The sequence below is a fragment of the Buteo buteo genome, chromosome 8 (assembly GCF_964188355.1).
Source record: "Buteo buteo chromosome 8, bButBut1.hap1.1, whole genome shotgun sequence".
NCBI classification, from domain to species: Eukaryota; Metazoa; Chordata; class Aves; order Accipitriformes; family Accipitridae; genus Buteo; species Buteo buteo.
Genome location: NC_134178.1, coordinates 14,558,777 through 14,580,438, shown reverse-complemented (window position 1 = coordinate 14,580,438; position 21,662 = coordinate 14,558,777). Strand labels below are relative to the sequence as shown.

Here is a 21,662-nt window from a genome sequence, read left to right as displayed (position 1 = left end):
GGTTAGGAAACAGTAATGACAATTTATATTAAAGTTATGTGTATTTATATTATATGTTACCCTTAAAATATTATTTATATAATCTTCTCTTGCACCTACTGCTTTATGGCTATGGTCACCAAAACCTACTCATCTTATCATTGGCAAGGAACAATTAATAGGAAGATACTTCAAAACCAGCCAGATTGCTTTGCTTTGTTTTTCACTTACTTAGGAGGTTTTAAATTACAGTTAAAACTTCCAGCTCTGTCCTTTTTTATTTTTTTTCTTCAGTAGTTAAGTTTAAAGGCTCTTGTTTCCCGAAAACTGCTGGATTGTAAGGGTTTACTTTAAATCTGTGATTCACCAAGTGCCTGGCCTGCTGGCAGGATGGGGTCCTGCTCTTGGCTGTGTGGTCTTACCTCTCTGATGAGTGCCAGAGCCAGCTTCAGGAAAGCAGTAAGAGCGTGTGGCCTAGAGTGAATAGAAAAGATGAGATCTGTGAGACCTTTCTCCTTTAGCAGTAACAAACAGTAATATTTCTTTGTCCAGTTTCAATTGGTTGCATCTTGAGAGTTCAACATAGCCTGATGTGAATATAAGATAAGAGCTTAAAAGTTTTCACAACTTCAAACAAGCATTTCTTTTGTGCTGTGCTAGTGTTTATCTTCATTATGGATACTGAGATTGCCTGAAACTTTTTTCAGTTAAGTGCAAAAGATTAGAAAATTGATTTAACTGATAAAGAAGTTGAGTTGAGATTCCTGGGCAGATCTTGGTAACAAACTGCAACAGTTTAGCTTTCACAAAGCACCTGGAATTCAAAGGTCAGGCTGACCGCTAAACATCTTTCTCTCTGTATGTATCTGAGATCACTTACCACCTACAAAATTCTAGGTTTTACTGACCAGATGTTGGCCAGCGATTTTATTGATTACATCTAGATCATTGCAAAGTTAATGTGTTCTAGCAGGCAGTAGCAAATCCTTAGTTCAGTTAATTCAGTTTCCTAATCAGCAACATTATTATTAGCGATGGTCAGACTTCACCAGACTCTGTCATGAATGTGAGCATGGAATTCATTTCAGATGGAAAGCGAGAGAAATGCTTTTACTATCTTGGATATTTGTTAGAAACATGTGTTTATGCTCTGGCAACAAGAATTTCAGAGTGGGGTTTTTCATTCCCTTTCACTTACTCTTCCTGCTCTCTACTGGTTTTTGTTTGGTTTTTTTTTTTTTTTTTTCCTAAATGGTTGGGCTGAATCAGGCAGGATGAAATCTTGGCAGATGACCCTTCTTTCCTTGCTGGTTTTACTTACTTAATTAGCTTCAAACTTAGCGGTTTCTTAATATCACTTTTATTCAGCAACCTTATGTATTTGGGGAAGGAAGCCCGAATGGTAGGGAAATACTCACAGAGCAGAAGTCAATGATTAAAGTAATTGGACTGAAATTCTGTCCCTACCTGCATTCAGTTCTGGCTCTGAGTACAGTCAGCTTGAAGAATAGTCTTGGATTTCTCTTGGTTTGTTATGTGGCATATACGCTTTTTTCCTCTTTGGTCATTTTTCTAAAAGTCTGAAGTTTGTTGTATATTATGGGAAAGTGTTACTGTGGCTTGTGGTTATAGCAATTAAACATCTGTTTTGTTGACTCTCTGGAGACACCATCTATTATGTGGCTGCCCACCACAATATGGGATTAGCGTTGCCTTCCTATCCTATATTATTGTGATACAAGAAGGGTTTTGAATAGCAAGTGGTGTAGATGAGACTGGTTCATTCAATTCTTTAATATGGCATTCTATTAAGTAGGTCATTACAATTGGAATTCTTGCTAAAAGTTACCCTTGTAAAATCTTCATTATTTATTTTGTTCATAAAATGGAGCATACTATATGAAAGCAGAATCTCTCTCTCTTTTTTTTTTTCCTTTCCTTTTTTAATGAATGTGGATGGTCATGGATCTTTGTTTTTTTAAAAAATCTGAATTAAAGCATTCCATTAACAGAATATATGTATCTGCTCAGAATTTCCTGTAATCAAGATAAAATGCATTTAGTAAGGCACAGTGCCATCTATTTTTTAGATATCAAAGAGAGAAATATGTTGTCTGTTCCTTCATTCATTAAACCTCAAAGATTATGCTAGTTAAAATAACATACATGAATTAAAAACCATAGTTTCCTTAAAACATGGTTTGTCTCAGATGTGTTGAGTATGCGTAAGTGGGGCTCTTGGTTGCCTTTTTTTGTGTTTATTTGATTCTTCTTTGTTTAGACTAGTTACAGGTTGCTTCTCAGCATTGTCATGTGTGTTTGGTTAATAGGTAAGAAAATCAAATTTCAGTTCCTTACTTGTAATGTGATTTTCATCATGGGACCATCCCAGGTAGCTGTACTGTTTCCATTGAGGCATAAGTGTGGACCAGTCAGAATGTGATGGGCATTTACTGACATATAATTGTAATGAAAGTAGTTTCTTGTCTCTCGGTCTTGAAATACAAGCATATCTTTTGATTTGTGTTCTATCTTTAGGAAGATCTGAGGTTGCAGTGTTGCTGTCTGGCCACCAGATAGAGACTGAAGCTTGTGCCATAGGATTTTTCTTTTTCTTTTCTTTCCTTTCCTTTTTTTGTTTTTTTGTTTTTTTTTTTTTAGTTTCTTTTGTGGTTGAGCATTCTTTCAAGCCAAGAGGGAAATCAGTATTACCCTAATGATAAAGAATTTGAGAGTGTTACTGTATAAAATGGATAATGACCACTTTGTTCCATAGTCTTCCATCATCAGGAGGAAGGGAGCAAGAGTCTCCAAAAGGATCTTGGAAAAAAGAAGAGAATGTTACAAATTTTGCACTATAACAGGGGGAGGAAAAAAGGTCAATTCTTTCTCCTCTCCCACCCAAAACTTTATGAACCCAGGACAGCAAAATAGTACCTGTTAAAAAGTTCATACAGGTTAAAGTGTCTCCTCAGAAATGTGTGACTGTCTAAATGCACAATTAAAAGCACAATTTTCAAATAAGGTACTGGCTGCAAGCAACATAGGTGTAGCCTGCAGAATTTAATTATTTATGATTAGGGAACAGCAACAAATAAGATTTTTTTTTTTTTTTTTTCTTCCTATCAGGCTGCTTATTTCAGAGCTGAAATTAGAAGATTTTTTTTTTTAAGTAAGCAAGCAAATTTGACTTATAAATTAGAAAATAAGCATGAATACTTGTCCTACAAATTCCATTCCCAAATTAGAGCAACGTTACGTCTGAAGAGTTGATCTGAACTGTGGAGTTCTTCCACACTAAGAGTCTTTCCTCAAAGCTCGTAACCTGTGTAATGCAGACCCTGTGCTGGTCATGTCAGCCTAGGACAGAGACTGGTCCCTGCCAGTAGTCATGCACTGCAGCATGGTTTCTTTTACCAGCAAAGTCTACCAGCGTTCCCATGTTCCAATAATCTCTTTAAGTCCAATTAAGAAACTTAAAGGAAATACTTGCATTTGAAAAGCCTGTAACAGTGACAGTTTGGATTAGGACTAGATGCCTAGTTTAGTTGTTTAACAGTGCCATGGGAGAGAACTGAAAGAGATCATATTTAGGTGTGATTTGTTTGATGGTTCACATTTGTTTGACAGATGAAAGGAAGAAACAAAAATGTTTTAGGAAACAGTCTTCCCTGATGTTTACAAAATGCTGGTGCTTATAATAAAAAAGAATGAAGGAATTAATTTGGTAAACCTGCTTAAGGGAAATTGATGGTAGTGGGCATATCCAAAAGTGAATTGAATGGAACAAACATCTAGGGTGTGACTTGGGTTAAAATTACCTGAGGGAAATTTGTATTGCATCATCTCTGAGAAACATTCCATAATCAAAAAAGACCACAAGTCAGCAGTCTTGCAGGGATGTAAAAATGTTATGTGGGCGTATTTGGAGCGGTGTGCATTGAAGCTTTCAATTGCCTTTTCTTGGGAGCCTTCAGCTCCACTGAGTTTTGTACCTGTTGGGAATCCCAGCCTCACGCAGAGGCAGTAAGCTTACTGGAAGTGTCTTGCCTTTCCCCCCTCTCTTTAACTCTCTGCTTTGTTCATGCTCTGTCTTGCTCTCTCACTGCTGCTCGTGCTCTCTTCCCCCCCTACCCCTGCGGTGTGTGCATCCACTGGAGGAGCGCGTGAGCTTAGCTTTCTAGTATGGTTGCTTGGGTACCTGAGTTCAGGTCCAATTTCAGAAGCACAAACTCTCATCATCACTTCTGTTTCTGAGAATTTTTCGGGTCACTTCAATGTGATTATTTTTTTTTAATTTGGTCCTTGAGCAAAAAGAGAGGTATTTGCACAGTCACCATTAAAAGTTTTAAGTAATATCATAAAAGATAGAGGAGCAGTTACGCTTTTCCAGTTCATTTATTAGTTCAGCAATAATGATACAAAAATCAGTTTCATCATTTTCGTTGATGGCTTGTGCTCTTCCCTCAGCACTGCAGGAGGCTGCTTATCAGTTTAGCTGTAATAGGAGGCAGCAGATGAGATTAAGCACTTGGAAGTGAAGAGAGTTAGGAGCGTGAGCATATTTGATGGCATGAGATGAGATAATGGGAGATCAGAGTTGTAAGGCTGAGTGTGGTAGCGCTTGGTCACCTAACCCTCTTAATAATGAATAAGGGAGTAGAAGCAGCTTTAACATACATGAAGCAAGCTTTTCTTCAATGGAGTTGATTAAACTTGTCCTGTGGTTTTCTGTCATTGGGAAGAGAGGGAATAGAGAGAGACAGGCTAGGGGACCAGTCACACTAACCTCACTAGCCTCTCTTCTAGCTCCCCATCTGACACTGTCACTGGGTGAGACAGAGAAGTTGCCAGAGCTTGTCTGGTGGCACGGTTGCGCTCTCAAGTGTCTGTTGATCAGGTAGTCAGCTTTAGCCAAATGAAATGGTTTGTGACTTAAGTTTTTTCTGCCTTCTCTTTACTGGGGATACTGCTCATCTCCAGCTTGCCACTTGGAAATTCTATCTTTCCAGGAACTTTACCTTCTGAGATTTCAAATAAATCTTAAGGAGGAATAGAAGTTGACTGGTAGATCCAGAATTTACATGGTGTATGTGTGCAAAGAAAAAAAAAAAAAGGCACACAAATAATTTTATCACATATAAGTCTTGTTTCTTCAGGAAAGCAATAAAAAAATGGCCTGCTGTGGGAGATGTTCTTGTTTTAAATGTAGTCAATTTTAGGAAACACAAATGAGGAACATAACTACTTTTTCAGGGACATTGTTTTAAAACTTTTAAAGTAGGTATGATGTCCATGTGCATGCTTTAGATTTCTTTTGGTTTTCTTCAGGTTTTAGGTTTAGATTTAGGCTTGGATATTGTAAAGCATGGTAGACCTGAGGGGGTTTTATTTGGAATTTAATACAGTTTAAATGTGGCAAACTGCCACAGTTTTCCAGTAGTTATTAATGTTAACATCCATTTGTGGTTTTAATGCAGCTATACATTAAATACGGTTACAGTTAATGTATCAGTCATGAAGAAGAGGAGTAATGTCAGCAAGAATCTCTGTCGTCAAAGGAGCTGTATTTTTAACTGAGAGAAAAACTGTTTATTGGTATTAATCCTGTTAGGCATAATGAGAGGAGAGGGAAGAATCTTGGGATTATATTTTTAAGTTATTAATTAAATGTATTAAAAAGTACCTTAACTAAACTGTTAATTTCTTTTGATTCCTATATATGTTTTTCTTTTTTTTAATGTCAGCTTAAAGAAAACAATGTTGCAATGAAATAACTCATTTCTGTGAGGAATGTCGTGATCTGGTGTAATAATTACATCATTAAAGTCCTAGCTTTTTTTCTAAGTTATGATGTGGTCATATTACAGAGGCGGATGCCCCAAACTTTCCGTGATCCAGCCACTGCTCCGTTGAGGAAACTCTCCGTAGATTTGATCAAAACATACAAGCATATTAATGAGGTAAAGGCACCAGTTATCTTTGTAATGTGTATTGATGTGAAGTTTTTGTTTACAGTACATTATTAAGTATGTTTTCTATGAATAATCTTGTGAAGAGATAAGAAGAATCAAGCTTTCTCTCTGTTGCTCACATCTCATTTGAGATCATTGATGTCATGGTCCTGCTTTCTGTCCAGCACATAGGAAAATTTTTATCCTGGAATTTATTTTCTGTTGTTTTATAAACAAATGTTGAGCTTTTCTGTTGCATGATAAGGAAATATGAGTGGCACAAACACTCTTTTAGCTCATGCTATAAACCTTTATAAATGTGTCTAAGGACTTCTAAGAAAAATAGTAAAGTGTTTTCCCTAAATTATTTAATTAAATTTTATTGGCAAATGTAAAATATAAAAATTATGTGGTTAATATAGGAAAGCATCAGTTTCTAACTCTCTGGCAATTGTAGGGAATGTGAAGGGATTTCTGCAGTGATTACTGACTTCCTTGGAATTCTTCATTTCCAGTCTTGTGGAAAGAGCAACTAATAACTCTCATTTCCAGGCTACTTACCATTTTTAATTTTGCTGTGTGTATAGCATACTCTGATGTATCTTTTCTTTTTGTACCTATGAACTCTAGGGATCAGTGTTAGTACATTTCTTTAGATCTGCTTTCTGAGTTTTTAAATTATTCATCAAGACTTTGCTGTGGTATAATGACTTGACTTCAAATAGAGTGATAACAGGAGAGGATTGTTTGTTTTTCCAGTAGTAGAAGTTGCATTTCAAAATCACAGGATTAGGTATGATGGTTATAAAAGCTGATTCTATTCTTTATTGAGCTGATGATGTAAGAAGTGCTCTTAAGCAGTATACTTCTCACGTTTAGGTTTACTATGCAAAAAAAAAACGGCGGCATCAGCAGGGCCAAGGAGATGATTCCAGTCACAAAAAGGAGAGAAAAGTTTACAATGATGGCTATGATGATGACAACTATGACTATATTGTAAAAAATGGGGAGAAGTGGATGGATCGTTATGAAATTGACTCTTTAATAGGCAAAGGATCCTTTGGACAGGTAATGTGTATCAGCTGAGCAACCTGTAATTCATGTGAATCATAATATGCATTTCATTTGAAGTGGTATTCCTGTTTCATTTTGAAATTAAACTCTTTTTTTCTTAATCCTATTACACTGAGTGCCTACTCAAGACATTCATATTTTGTGCCTTTTCTTGTTACTACAGATAACATTTGAATATATTTCAGTATGTAGATCTGGTAAAGCATTTGGCAATGAGCAAATCCTCAGCCTTTTGCTATCAGTTCACGTTTTTAGCTGTTTGGCTTGGGTTTTTAAATTAAAACAGTAGTCTAGTGCTAGGGTTTACCTATTACAAATGTTACTTAGTAACATTTGTTTTGACTGTAGCTGTAGCCAAGGCTTGAGAAAAAGACTGGAAGAAGGGTGGAGCTTTTCTTTTGTTGTTTTGTTGTTTTTCTCGGATTTTGCCAGTTGTTTTACAGTGTTGGTTTTGATGATTTGATAATTGCACTTGGATATAATGCTTGCCTTAGTGAAGCTCAGTGGAGCCTCAGTTGTATTTTGTGACATCACTGCAATAAACATTGTGATCTGTTGTGGCTTTACTGTAGTATCAAGTAAGAGAAGAAATTTAAAAAAAGAAATTTAACTGGAAAAAACAAAAGTTCTAAAAATGTTTTCTCTGAATTCAGACAGTGAAGAAAGTTTAGAAAGTGAGTTTTGCTGTCTTTTGAAAACTTGAGAGATTTTGTTGATGTATTTGACTTTTCTCTTTCAGGTTGTAAAGGCTTATGATCGAGTGGAACAGGAGTGGGTGGCTATCAAAATAATAAAAAACAAGAAGGCTTTCCTAAACCAAGCCCAGATTGAAGTGCGACTGCTTGAGCTTATGAACAAACATGACACTGAGATGAAGTACTATATAGGTATTTGAATAGTTATTCTTCATTTTTATTTAATCATGTTATGAATATTTTAGATCTTGCTATATAGCGTAGGGTGCTTCTGGTGCTAAAGAGATGAAAAGAATAATACAACTTTTAAAGTTATTAATATTATTTAATGCAGATTTTCCAGTTTGCTTTGCAACAGGACCAGATCCAGAAGAATATATGAAATTATTTGGGATAACAGATTTGTTACTTCGTAGCATTGAGATCTTTTGTAGAATTTGCTTTTTCCAGTTAATGATATGGACAGCTGAAGAAGTTGCCATGGACCAGCTTTTCCACAGAAGCTGCGATCTGTGGTAGTTTGCATCTCTTTCACTACTTTGAATATATCTTAAACTATCTCAGAACTGTCATGGATAAGAGCATGCATATTTAATGTAAACCAGCATCATACAGGATTTTCGTGGCTAGCTTAAACTTTTTTTTGATCGTGTGTGTTTAAAAAGCTCAAAATTTTGTATAACAAAACTGAGATAAGACTTGTGTAAATGTTAAGACTTGCCCATTTATAGCTCAGGAAATATTTTAAAGCTTATAATTTTGACGGATCCTGTAGATGGGAATGCTGTTCCCTTGACTTATTATTGTAATGCTACTTGAACTTCATAATAATGAAATTAAGTCAGCTGGTATAAAAAGTTTATTAAATGTTGTCTATCCTCTGGAATAGAGGGCAAAAGATGATGGAAGGAAAGCAACAGCATGTTGTAAAGAGAGATGGAAAAGTATGAAAAAGAGTGATTAAGGAAAATGAAACTGGTTTTAAGCATCCTTTAGTTCATAGAAGCTGAAATACTAGCAGTTATGCTTTCCTGATTTGCATGTATATATTGGATTACTAGTTTTTCTCTCTGTAGTTTAGAAAGAAAACTTTGAAATAATGTTAATATACATTGATAATTTTTACCTGATGAGTATTCAGTTACATTTTAACTTGTTGTATAGAATATTATCTTTATAATACATTTTATGTATTGAATGCAAAAGTTCTTAAGGTAGTTTTAACTTAAATTTATTAATAACACACTTACATAAAACGAAAACTAAACTTGACAGCGTACTATGTCAAAAAGATGTTTCAGGAACATTAAAGACATGGCCAGTTTCAAATTAATACGCAGTAAATGAAGATGTTACAGGCATCATCAGATAAGCTCTTGGAATTTAAAATTTTTAGAGCGTCTGTTTGTAACATCAGGTAAAATGAAATGGACCGAAACATCATATAATCTCCATCTGTGAGTTAAGGCAGGATGGCTTTATGTAGAGAGCAGTGCTGAAACAAAAAAAAGGAAAAGCAAGTTCTGATAATTTTGAACAGCGGAGAAATAATATATACTGCCTTTGCTTAAGCAGGTGATTGTAGGCTTGTATCAAGCTGATTTCCAAATCTGTTAGGGTGTATTTGAATAGTTCCACTTTTATTTAACACAGTGTTTAGTGAACATGACAGCATCAGTAAAGATAAAAAAATCACAAAGAGATGATGTTTTGAATCAATAGCTTGTATTGCGTGCTGTGCAAAAACTGATCATGGAAAACTGAGATCTCTAGGCACTTCACTGGAAAATATTTATGAGTATAGGAACAGTTGCTTATGAACGTACTTCTGCAACAAGACTTAATTGAAGCATTCAGCATATTAGCGTAAAAAATAAGTTGTCTGTAGGACATGTGGACAATTCACCCTCGCATGGGCTTTCAGATAAATGATGCTGAGAATAGCTGAATAAGGCTGAAAGCATTGCAAGTATTACAATATACTGTGTGATGTAAAATGTAGACTTCAGGAAGAACATGGCTAAATACACTGTAGCCTGATTTTTAAGGACATAAATTTTAACTGCTTACGCTTCTGTCAGATCTCCTCTAGTACCTTCAAACCTTCTGATTGGTCTCCTTCAGATCTAACACAAGTGTAAGAGTGCATTAAAGTCTTCAAGTTTTGTGAAAACGGATTGCAGAGTGGAGGAGAAATGTTCAAATGTCATGTCTTCACTGAAGGAAAGATGTGGCAAGTTCAGCTCTTATCCAAACTATTTGAGCTGTGTGGCTGTTGCAGGTGGTACTAGCTGGCCACTAGCATACTGGAAGTTACAAATCAGTTGGCGTAGATGGTGATTCTTGCCACGTTGGCAGGTCCAGCAAGCTTATATGGTGTAGAGAGGAATTGGAATAAGTTTAGGAAGGCCACAAGGACATGAAAAGGTGCTGGTGCGTTCATGGTGGGAGGATAGTGGAAATATGGCAAAGATAAGAAAATACGAAAGGTCTAGACAATGATGTATTGCAGGAACTGGCATCAGGGTGGAAGCAAATGGTATTATCACCGGTAAGTTGTAAGGGACACAGGAAGAACTGGCTTACGATAATGGAGAAAAAAAAAGTCCATAGGACACCAAGTAATGACCTTAATTGAAAGTCTGAATTCTCGTTGTGCTAATATTGGTTCAAGATTTTATTATGACAGAAAGAGCATGTTGCTTTTTATCTGAGGGCTGAAGTATTTTTCCTATTTCAGTTTTGTTTTATTTGTGGCAACCAGCCTGAATGATTGACAGACTGGTAAACACTGCTTGCCTCTAAACAGATTAATGTGATGAATTTTTCACCTATTTCATGAGAAAAATTGATTGGATTTGGCCTGGATTGGTTGCTTTCATAAATTGAGATTATGCCTGATTGAAATGAATATAATGCCTTTAGGATATTGATCAGTTTTATTAACTGAAGTAATCAATTGAAGTCACAGCTTATAAATTGCATATATTTTAAATGAATCTGACAGTCAAATATTTTCTCTGTAAATGTAAGGGGAATTCCTAATAAATAATTCAGTCTAAAGTGCGGTATCTGTTTTGCTGTTGAGAATGCCGCTGTATGTGCACTTTTTTCCAATCTGCTTGGACTTGAATACAGTTTTAGCTTTAGGAGGGTGGAGAAATGAACTCTCCCCTGAAAAAGATCAGAAGTGTTGTGACAAAGGTTGTGTTACACGCAGTTTGCACTTCCTGTCTTTTTTGCTGATGTTTTTATTTATCCACAAATGTGTTTGCCTTTGCTAATAGGGGATTGATAGCTTATTTTGAAAAAATATCCCTTCTATCTTTTAAATAATTTTTTGGTTAATATAGCTTTACTGAGGTACACTTGAGGACACTTCAGATGTGTAAAATGTCTCCCTGTACCCTAGGCATGGCAGCAATATTCCATAAATAACCATAGATCTAGGAAAAAAAAACCAACCACCACTGTATTATCTTACTCCCAGGTCAGCTTCCTACAAATTGATTAAAATATTTAAGCATTGTGTTGTAATTATTTAATACTTACCACACAGGATACATGTTAATTCTTTTCTTCCCCTTTTTAAAGTGCATTTGAAGCGCCACTTCATGTTCCGAAACCATCTCTGCTTAGTCTTTGAAATGCTGTCCTACAATCTGTATGATCTGTTGCGGAACACCAACTTCAGAGGTGTCTCATTGAACCTGACACGAAAATTTGCACAGCAAATGTGCACTGCACTGCTTTTTCTGGCGACTCCTGAACTTAGTATCATTCACTGTGACCTAAAACCTGAGAATATCCTGCTCTGTAACCCCAAACGAAGCGCTATCAAGATTGTTGATTTTGGCAGTTCGTGTCAACTTGGACAAAGGGTGAGTATTAGTGAAAATTCTCTTTATGCTTCTGTTGGATACATATGAAAAATTTAATATTTTAAGTCATAATACCTAGATAGCTAATTTAAAATTTATTAATGATGACTTGCATGAAATAGTATCTACTTTTTACATAGGTTGTTAAAGATCAACAGCCCTTAGGAGCTATAAATACGAATTTTAGTGCCATAGTAGATAAAACTTTCCATCTTTCTTTTCTCCTTGGTTATGTTTTTATGCTATGTTAATGCAGAACGCATCAGGACTTGATTGTAGAAGTCTGCAGTGCTAATAAATAAAATATTCTTTTACTGTTTTCTTATTCCATATGTATGACTCCTTCCACTTTAGCATGTCCTCTATTTAGTGTGCCATGAAGATAGGATATTTGGGGGTTGAGACAGTGCAGTAGATGGCTTTTAAAGATACTGGTTATAACTAACACATTTTTACAAACACTTTAGCAACCGTGGAAAGACTAAATTGAGTTTAGTGGTGGTATTACTTTGAGTAAAGATGCATACGTGCAAAGCGTTTCCAGGGCAAAGGGCTGAATTGCTTTCTGTTGGCAGTTCTTCAGATTAGGATAGATCTGTACTATTAAATAGTTGTCAAAAAATTTGTAATTGTGTCCTGTTGTTCAGGTACTTTGAAGATGAGTCCATTTTTTTATTTGAGCTGTTAGAATCTGTGGACCATAGTCTGTTCAGCATAGCCAATTAGCTCTATATTTGCTTTAAGAAATGTTAGAATAGATACAATAACTATTAAGTTCATAAATAATTCTGCCTGGATGCCAAAGCCTCTGTTTCCTTTAGGAAGAGCTTTGAATCGTATTCCTCAAGTGTTTGATTTGTACTGACAATTTGCTCACCAAGAAGTTTATCAGGATGTCCTGTTCAGCTTGCACCTTATAGTCCTGGTACAAATAGACTCTTTCCTGGTTGAAAGAATTACATTTGGCTGAACAATCGACCGCTTGTATTCAGGATGCCTGTGCTTTAGTTGTTTGTACTGAAAAAAAAAAAATTGTTAGCTAGAGAGGTAAGGAAGACTTCTATAGATAGAAGCTGGACATAGTTTCTTTGAAAAAAGGATTTTGAGCCTTCCCAGGTCCATTGTGTACCTTTGGCAATTTTACCTATAAATTTGTGAATGATATCTTTTTGCTTTGAGAAAGCTGGATGTTAAAAAAAAAAACAACCAAAAAACCTCCCCAAAATAAGCAACATTTGCGAAAGAGGTGAGGTTTCAGAAGTATGCCTAGTAATACTGCAGATGGGAAGAATTAAGAAACTTCATGGACTAACTTTAACAGAAGTCCCCCAATCCTCTGTTGAGGAGTTGGGACTGGCCAGTAGCATCCCGTTGCTTTTTCCCATAATAAGTTTGGGAAGAGCAGGTCAGAATATTGAATATTGTATTGAAAGCAGTGGTGGGACATATATTTAGATTTATAAAAGGACCTTTTGCTGTAAACTAGAAACTTTTCAGCCTGCGATGAAGGAAGACACCAGGAGGTGAAATGAGATCTAGATTGTTTAGGTCAATAATAAGATAGTTTTGAGATGTTAAGAAGCACAAATACAAAAACCTAGTGTAATTACTCATTAAATTTAAGTTAAAAAGTGGTAACGAAATATCAATACCTTTGTGGAAAGTGCTGCATAAAATTGCATGTTACTTGGAATATAAAGTATGGTTCTGTTTGAGATATTTTTTTTGTTTGGTTGTTTTTTGTTAAGGGTTTTAGAGGTTTGGGGTTTTGGGGGCGGGGGAGGAGTTTGTTTTGTTTTTTTAATATGCCTATGTTTAAGCCAGTCTCCAGTTTAGAATCAAGACAGAATTATCTGTCTTGTGAAATGAGCAGGATAGTTGGGGGTGGAAGGAGGTTGCTTTCTCCTTTGTGTTGTTTTCCAGTTCCTGGAATCACCTGATAATTTCATCTCATTTCATCACATCGTAATTGTGGCTTTCGATCTTTTACTATTGGTTTTGTCTGAAGTGTTATGTGATTCTGATGTGGCTTGTGGAATATTTTTTCTTAGGGTGATATCAGACTAAAATTTTGTTGTATGATTACCTGTAATTGCATGAGATTACACTCATCAACCCTAAAGTGTAAAATACTGACATCATAAGTGAATCTGCACTTTTTTGTTCTCCCTCGAGAGACTGTGAATGCTAGAATTTTCTTAAGAATTAACATTTACAAAATTTTATTATGTAATGTATAGATACTTTTTAGTACCACCAATACCTTGGCTTTCCCTATACCAAAAATGTATTTCATGATAGTTCTGTTTTGTAATACCGAATCATAATAGTGCTCTTTGGATGCTGTGTATTACCTTTAGATGCTTTTATTTCAGATATACCAATATATCCAGAGTCGTTTTTATCGATCACCAGAGGTGCTACTGGGAATGCCTTATGATCTTGCAATTGATATGTGGTCCCTTGGGTGTATTTTAGTTGAGATGCACACTGGAGAGCCTCTTTTTAGTGGGGCAAATGAGGTATGCAGCTATATTACGGTACAAGTAATTTGATTTTTTTTGTTTGTTTGGTTGTTGTTGTTCATTCTCATCATGACTTTCATCTGTTTAATTGTAATGCATAAGTTAGGGAGGTCTAGTAATTATAAAATGAATAAACATCAATGACAGCAATGACTTTTGTCAGAACTCTAAATTGCCTGTTAGTAATTTTCTGTTTCTGGGTCTTCCCTCTTACTCCTTATTTACTAATTTGTTTTGTACATACTGGATTTTTCTTAAACTCACAATTAATTTAGAACTAGTCTGAGTTCTTAACATTTGCTTCCCATGTGACTAGAATCTGTCACACTGCTCAGCTGTCTGCCACATGTTCTTCACAAATATTCTTTGTTTGGAACAGGTGGATCAAATGAATAAAATAGTGGAAGTTTTGGGGATACCACCTACCCACATCCTTGACCAAGCACCAAAAGCAAGAAAGTTCTTTGAGAAGTTGCCAGACGGCACTTGGAACTTGAAGAAGACCAAAGATGGAAAAAGGGTAGGTTACATAACTAGGATGATAATATGGACTGTTTCTTTAAATAAAAAAAAAAAAAAGTGAGGTGTTACTTTGTTTTACATCTCTGTTACTGAAAATGTAGCTTTAGTGTTGTTTATTATTGTTCCATGTTGTAAGACAGGTTCATTAAACAGCACTTTTTGTAGTGCTGAATAGTTTCTTACTTTTATTTGACTTACTTCCTTTTATGGCATGTTTAAACTGTGCACATCCAAGGCTTAATATGTAACACGATTTCAAGCAATTTCTAACTTCCCAACAGGAATACAAACCACCTGGAACTCGTAAACTTCACAATATACTGGGAGTTGAAACAGGAGGACCAGGTGGACGTCGTGCTGGGGAATCGGGTCATACTGTAGCTGACTACTTGAAGTTCAAAGACCTCATCTTAAGGATGCTTGATTATGACCCTAAGACACGAATTCAACCTTATTATGCCCTACAGCATAGTTTCTTTAAGAAAACAGCAGACGAAGGTACAAACACAAGTAACAGTGTGTCTACGAGTCCTGCCATGGAGCAGTCACAGTCTTCAGGAACCACCTCTAGTACATCTTCAAGCTCAGGTAAGTTTTTCTCATTAACAGATAACAATATTGTATTTCCTAATCACATCAAAGGAGTCTTTCCCAGATAAATGCTCGCGCTCTCTCTCTCTCTCTCCCCCCCCCACCACTCATGCTCATCAAAACAATTATTTTAATCAGCTGCAACAGGTAACTGCCCCAACAAAAAATAAAAAGTAGATGAGCAAAAATGTGAGTGATTATCATAGGTCTTGTATTATTACCTTGAAGCATTTTAAATATCTTCATGTTGTCATTGTTTTACAGCTTACTTTAAATTTTGTGTCTCTTTATTTATTGTGCATGTTATGATTTTATAGGTGGATCTTCTGGAACGAGCAACAGTGGAAGGGCACGGTCAGACCCCACACACCAGCATCGACATAGTGGTGGACACTTCACTGCTGCTGTTCAAGCTATGGACTGTGAAACACACAGCCCACAGGTATGCTTAAGTAGAGCTTTTGTCTGTATGATTTATATGAATTTTCTGAGAATATTAAATCCCTAAAACTAATTAAGACTTTCATGTCTAGATTGAAGTGGTTTAGACATGGAACTAGCCATCAGATTTGTTTTTTTTTTACCCTCAGCTCTTGTATAGTCCTTTGGACATTAGGTTAGTCACTTAGGCATAAATACTGCAGGCAGCTGTAAAAATTTTCATAGATTCTGCAGAGGTGAAGGTTTTGTATTAGTAGCAGTAAGTCAGGTGGAGGTGTCAATGCTTCACCTTACACAGGGCGTAAGCGTACACAGAACTATGCATCTTCCAACCCAGTGAAGAACTAGCTTGTACTTCAGTGGACTCTGCTGGAGTTCTTACTTCTATTTTATGGTGTTCAGGTACTTGACCAACATTATCTTTGATGAATTGGTGTTTATTCAGTAATTCTTGGAAGAAGCAACTCATTTATTAACTACAAATAATTCAGTAATATTTTTATTTTAGTACAGAACAGATAAAAATATAAGTTCTTCCAAGTAGACAATTTTTTATGCAACAAATTGGTGTGTAGCTAGATCTTGCTATTTTAGTAATCTTTAATCAGCTGTGTTCTTTAGAGGTGTGAGTAGTACTCCTCTAATGCTGTTGACACCATTCAAGATGTGAACTACAACATATTAATTTAGCCTCGTATGCTTATTGTATTCAGAGGCCTGAGTCAGAGATCAGGGCCTTATCGTTCTAGGTGTTGTACAAATAGCATGTTGTTTATTAGTACTGTTATGTAAAGCTGCGTCTATAATTTTGACAGTAAGGTCACATATTGGACCTCCCTAAACTGTTTGTTTGAAAAAAGCATGCAGAATGTGAAGTCATTTTTCTTAAGGTATATTTAGAAAAGGGTATTAGAAATTCTGCTTAACTACATGCTTACATTTCTAGACTAATTTTGCAACTGCAAGGTTTGGTTAACTCTTTTAAAATTTAGCATAAACATTAATAACTTAATCTCTCTCATATATTGCAAATGGATAGATTTGAGTAAGCATTTTAATTTTTATTTTGCTTATTAACATAGGTTCGACAACAGTTTCCTCCTCCAATTGGTTGGACAGCCACTGAAGCTCCTACACAGGTCACTGTTGAAAACCATCCAGTTCAAGAAACCACCTTCCATGTAACCCCTCAACAACAGAATGCATTACATCATCATCACGGAAATAGCTCTCACCACCACCACCACCATCACCACCACCACCACCATCATGGACAGCAAGCCTTGGGTAGCCGGACCAGGCCGAGAGTCTACAATTCTCCAACAAACAGCTCCTCCACCCAGGATTCTATGGAGGTGGGCCACAGTCACCACTCCATGACATCCCTGTCTTCCTCAACTACTTCTTCCTCTACATCTTCCTCCTCTACTGGTAACCAAGGCAATCAGGCCTATCAGAACCGCCCAGTGGCTGCTAATACCTTGGACTTTGGACAAAATGGAGCTATGGACATGAATTTAACAGTCTACTCTAATCCGCGCCAAGAAACTGGCATAGCTGGACATCCAACATACCAGTTTTCTGCTAATACAGGTCCTGCTCATTACATGACTGAAGGACACCTTGCAATGAGGCAAGGAATTGATAGAGAAGAGTCTCCCATGACAGGAGTTTGTGTTCAGCAAAGTCCTGTGGCTAGCTCGTGACTAAACTGAAACTAAGTTTGTTTCTTGTGTGTTTTTATAGAAGTGGTGTTTTTCCAAAAACAAAGTGCAAAGCTGCTTGAATCAGAAGGAGATAAACTCACTGAACCGCTACAGGAGGGCAAAGCTGACTATTTTTTTAAACTTGAAAAGATTGCAAAGGGACAATGAAGTTTTTTTTGTTGTTTTTTGGGGTTTTTTTTTTTTGGTTGGTTTTTTTTTTTTTTTTTTTTTTTAAAAGAGCCATGTCTGGACCCACCTTAACGGATAGCTTAGTGGTGTTCACCTTTTGCTTCCCCCATTTTAACTTGCCACAACCTAGTCATAGTTTGGTTTTGGGGGAGGGTGGTTTTTTTTGGTCTCATTCAACAGGGGTTATTGTTCAAATGTTAGTTGTAGTTGCAAACTAGTTTCTTTTTAAAGGCATTGCACATGATTTATAAAAAGGCCCTTTGAAGTTTTTTGGTGGGAGGGGAGTGAGTAATATATATATATATATTTTTTTTAGTTCCCCAAACAAACATGGGCACAGAAATGCAGTACTGTAAGAAAGAGGGACCTTCAGATTACACAAATATATATTCTTCAGCTGTAAAAAGGGACGGTTGTAATGGAGTTTGTAAGGCACATTAAGCATGCTAAGTGGCGGTGATCAGAACTCTCCTTTTCTGAATCTACTGAGGATCAAAGCAGCAATTGTAATGGGATTCTGTGGGTCTCATATTTTGGAGACCACAGTCAGTTAGTATTGAAATATGACTGGTTTCATAACTGAGGTGCACTGAGAAGCAATCAACGGGTCGGTCCTGGCCAGTCCTGGGGAGGTCTAAGTGGTGGTCTTTGGGATAACCTTTGGCCTTATGGATTTGGACTCTTAAGTTAGAAGAGCCTACCATTTCAGATGCAATCACTTTTGGACATGCTTTTGCAGACAGTCCTTAATGCTGAAAACACAGAGAATGGGTAATTCAAGAGGCCTTTCTTTTAAAATAGACTTTTGTGACCCACTTATTGTAAGGTATTGCAAGGTCACTTTGCGTGTGTCATAAAGTTGACTTCCTTATTGGTTGAAGGTCACAGGAGTAGTGGTTTGCGTTTGATGGAAATAGCTACAACTGTGTCCCTTCCTGCTTTTTACTTTTTTCTTTTGCTTTTTCTCGGCACGTGGTTTCTCCACCATTACTTCTGCACAAAGACGTCTTCTGTTCATCCTGAACATTTTTAAAAATGCAGAATTTTATGTGACTGCTTTTTTGCCTCACAATTATGCTGTGAATTTTACAAAAATTTATTTTCTTTTTTGATAATTTATTGTACCAAAGCTGTTTTTATAGCACATAGATGTCTGTAACCAATAATGTAGCAGTTCTGCACTTTGACACAAGGTGTAACTAGACCATTTTTAAATGTCAGTTGAAAATTATGGCTGTACTATTGCTTAAACAAAACTGGAACTGTTGTTGAATTCATAGCCAATACATTTACAGCAATCTGTGTACTGAACATAATAGATTGACATCTACTTCGAGACTATAACATCTGTTACATTATAAATGTGTTCAGGCTTCTGAAGGTAAAAGGGACACTAGATCCAGAAGCTATGAAACCAGCAGTTGACTCTTGTATTCCTTATTAACATAATTGTAAACTTGAAGGCAAGACCTTGATTGCATGAACAGGTCCAAAAATAGTCTGAGTAAAGCAAAACACTCACATGAGACCTGAGGTTAGCAGGCTGTATTTAACAGGTGCCTAATTTTTGGGTAATGCTGCCTTAATATAACACAGTCAGCTTGGCAGTTGCAAAATTTACGGGCCCATTCAGAGATTTATTTGTATGAAAAGTAAAAGCTCCTTGAAGAACATTTGAAAGAAGAAGGGTAATTCGTTGGTTGCCCATCCCAGATTAACATTGTTTGCCCATTATATATTACAGAAGCAGTGATCTACCTCTGCCAGTAAGCCCTTTTAAAAGTTAATTTAGCAGAAAATTTGGAGTTCATACTGGTCAATTCCATGCGGCTAAGTCATTTTTTCAGACTAAAAGGTGGAATTTTTTATACTTACAGTGGCAACGCAGCAGCTGACTACCAGGTAATTGGGAATGAATACTTGGGATTACCATTTTTTTGTAAATCATGATTTTTTTAATCAAGCAATCCATATTTCTTTTGTATTGACACGTCAACCCTGTGGATGAAAGTGGGGGGTTTTTTTCTGTTTTCTTTTTGGTTTTATTTTTAAACTCAGTAATTCAGAGAATTTTACAGGATTTGGAAGGCTGTCACCTTAGAAACAGGATGCTGAGTTTACCAATATGAAAAGGAATCCAGTACTTACTGCTGTCTAGGAATATAAGGGTAATATGAAATCTGGGTAATTTTTGTGTGCGCAGGTTGCCACACCTTAGCAAGCGCCAAAAAATAAAGCAGTTTAAAAAAAAAATCTACATGAAGAAGAAATCATAAAATCCAGTGCTTCTGCATACTGTGTTATGTTACAGTCCAGTTTTGTGTGCTTTACTACACAGTTTGGTTACAGGACTTCTGTGCATTGTAAACATAAACAGCATGGAAAAGGTTAAATACCTGTGTTCAGATTGTAAGATCTAGTCCGGACTTGCTGTGTATATTGTAACGTTAAATGAAAAGACAAGCCCTTTGTATTATAGTCATGCAGTCTTATGTATGATAAACAGTTGAATAATTTGTCCTCAGACTCTTTACTGTGCTTTTTAAAAAAAAAGAGTAATTTAAGAAAAAATGTAAACATAGTAAATCTTCCTATGCAATTAACCTACTCCAAGCCATGGTATGGTAGGTATAATTATACTATAATATGTAAATATCAGATACATTGAAACAGACTTAAAAATATGAAAGTAAAAGTTGGAGGCATAACAGATAATTTTGAGTTTTTAATTGAAACAGCAAGGTATACTAATCATTGATGTATGAACACAGCTCTGCTTGATTCTGATGGACTGTACTTGTAGTTTGAGTTCTTTATATTATCATCTGTTAGTTTGAATGTTCTTATATGCACTGCAGCTTTCTACCTATTACAGGCTAGCTGATTTTAAGGCCAGAAGTGACCATGGTAATGAAATAATCTGACTGGCATGCCATTATCCCTAGAATTCAATCTAGTTATTTCTGCATCATGAAGTCCATATCATTTGGGTGCAGTAGAACAAACTTTTGAAAAAGATAGCTGATTTTCATATAGATTCTTCAAGTGTGAGGATTTTTCGGTGTCTCTTGAGTGATTCAGCTAGTTTATTTTCCATACTCTTAGTCCTCCTTCAGTTTTAGGGCTGTTTAGTTACAGCTGCTGGCCATCAGATAGCTAGCTGCCTATTAGAATAACGAATAACTACTCTAGTTTTAAACTATTTCACTTTATTCACGTAAAAATATGTTAACTTTAATAACCTATATAGATGGAGTTCCTTAAATCTCTAACTGTAAAGCTTTTATGGCTCTTCTGAAACTTCAGATGTTTTAAAATCCATTCTGAAGTGTGGACATAAGAACTGCATACAGCATCTGGTAGTGATCTCAGTATTGCTGTGTGCGTGTAGTATGTGCAGGTACATTCTTGAACCTTTCAGTTTATATCTTTGCTTGTTTGTTTATACCTCCAAGGATTGCATTTTTAAATCTTTCAGTCTCAGTTATTTGCATTAAAAGATTGTAAATTTAGATGATTATCATCATGATTCCTAAGTCCTTTTCAGAACTGCTGCTCTTCCAGGATGTAGTCTTCCATCCTGTAAGTATAATGATGTCTGAATGGGACTGGTTTACAGAAGGGTTGGATTCACCTATAGATGTGACTTGTCTTCATTGTTTATCACTCTACCATCGTTATTTTCATTAAACCATCAATGCGCTTATATTTTATTCTTGGTAACTGGGAAATCTTAAATACCTGTGAAGATAATTCCTGTTGAAACCCATCAGAAACATCCTTTTTTGATAAGGAAGTAATCTAAAACTCTGACTTTCTGACACAGTGGTGAATATGTTGTGTTGATTTATAGAACAAATATATTTCGATAAGATCATTAAATGGAACTTCTGAATAGTATGGAAGTTATCTTTCTAGTGAAAATTACACAAGTAACTGACTACAAAGTAGAGTTATTGCCAAGTGTTGATCTCATGAGGATAGTTTGTATGTGATCCAGCATGACTTTGGCAAGTGATTTATTTTACTTAGAATGGATATTAGAATTGCACAATACCTTACATCTCTCAAGCAAAGAAAGACACCTTGCCAAATTGCAGTTTTC

At 36.0% G+C, this 21,662-nt stretch overlaps 1 protein-coding gene across 2 annotated transcripts in view; it reads left to right on the top strand.

Annotated features, from left to right (window-relative positions):
• Window positions 1-17,432, top strand: part of DYRK1A (dual specificity tyrosine phosphorylation regulated kinase 1A) — an 86,551-nt gene extending 69,119 nt beyond the window's left edge. For both annotated transcript variants that reach the window (XM_075033702.1, XM_075033701.1), the window contains exons 4-12: window positions 5,850-5,942; window positions 6,813-7,001; window positions 7,747-7,894; window positions 11,297-11,583; window positions 13,959-14,105; window positions 14,488-14,628; window positions 14,912-15,218; window positions 15,539-15,663; window positions 16,745-17,432. In XM_075033702.1, coding sequence (XP_074889803.1) covers window positions 5,850-5,942; window positions 6,813-7,001; window positions 7,747-7,894; window positions 11,297-11,583; window positions 13,959-14,105; window positions 14,488-14,628; window positions 14,912-15,218; window positions 15,539-15,663; window positions 16,745-17,368 — 2,061 coding nt within the window. In that variant the 3' untranslated portion in view covers window positions 17,369-17,432. The remainder of the gene's footprint in view (window positions 1-5,849; window positions 5,943-6,812; window positions 7,002-7,746; window positions 7,895-11,296; window positions 11,584-13,958; window positions 14,106-14,487; window positions 14,629-14,911; window positions 15,219-15,538; window positions 15,664-16,744) is intronic.
• Window positions 17,433-21,662: the final 4,230 nt, after the last annotated feature.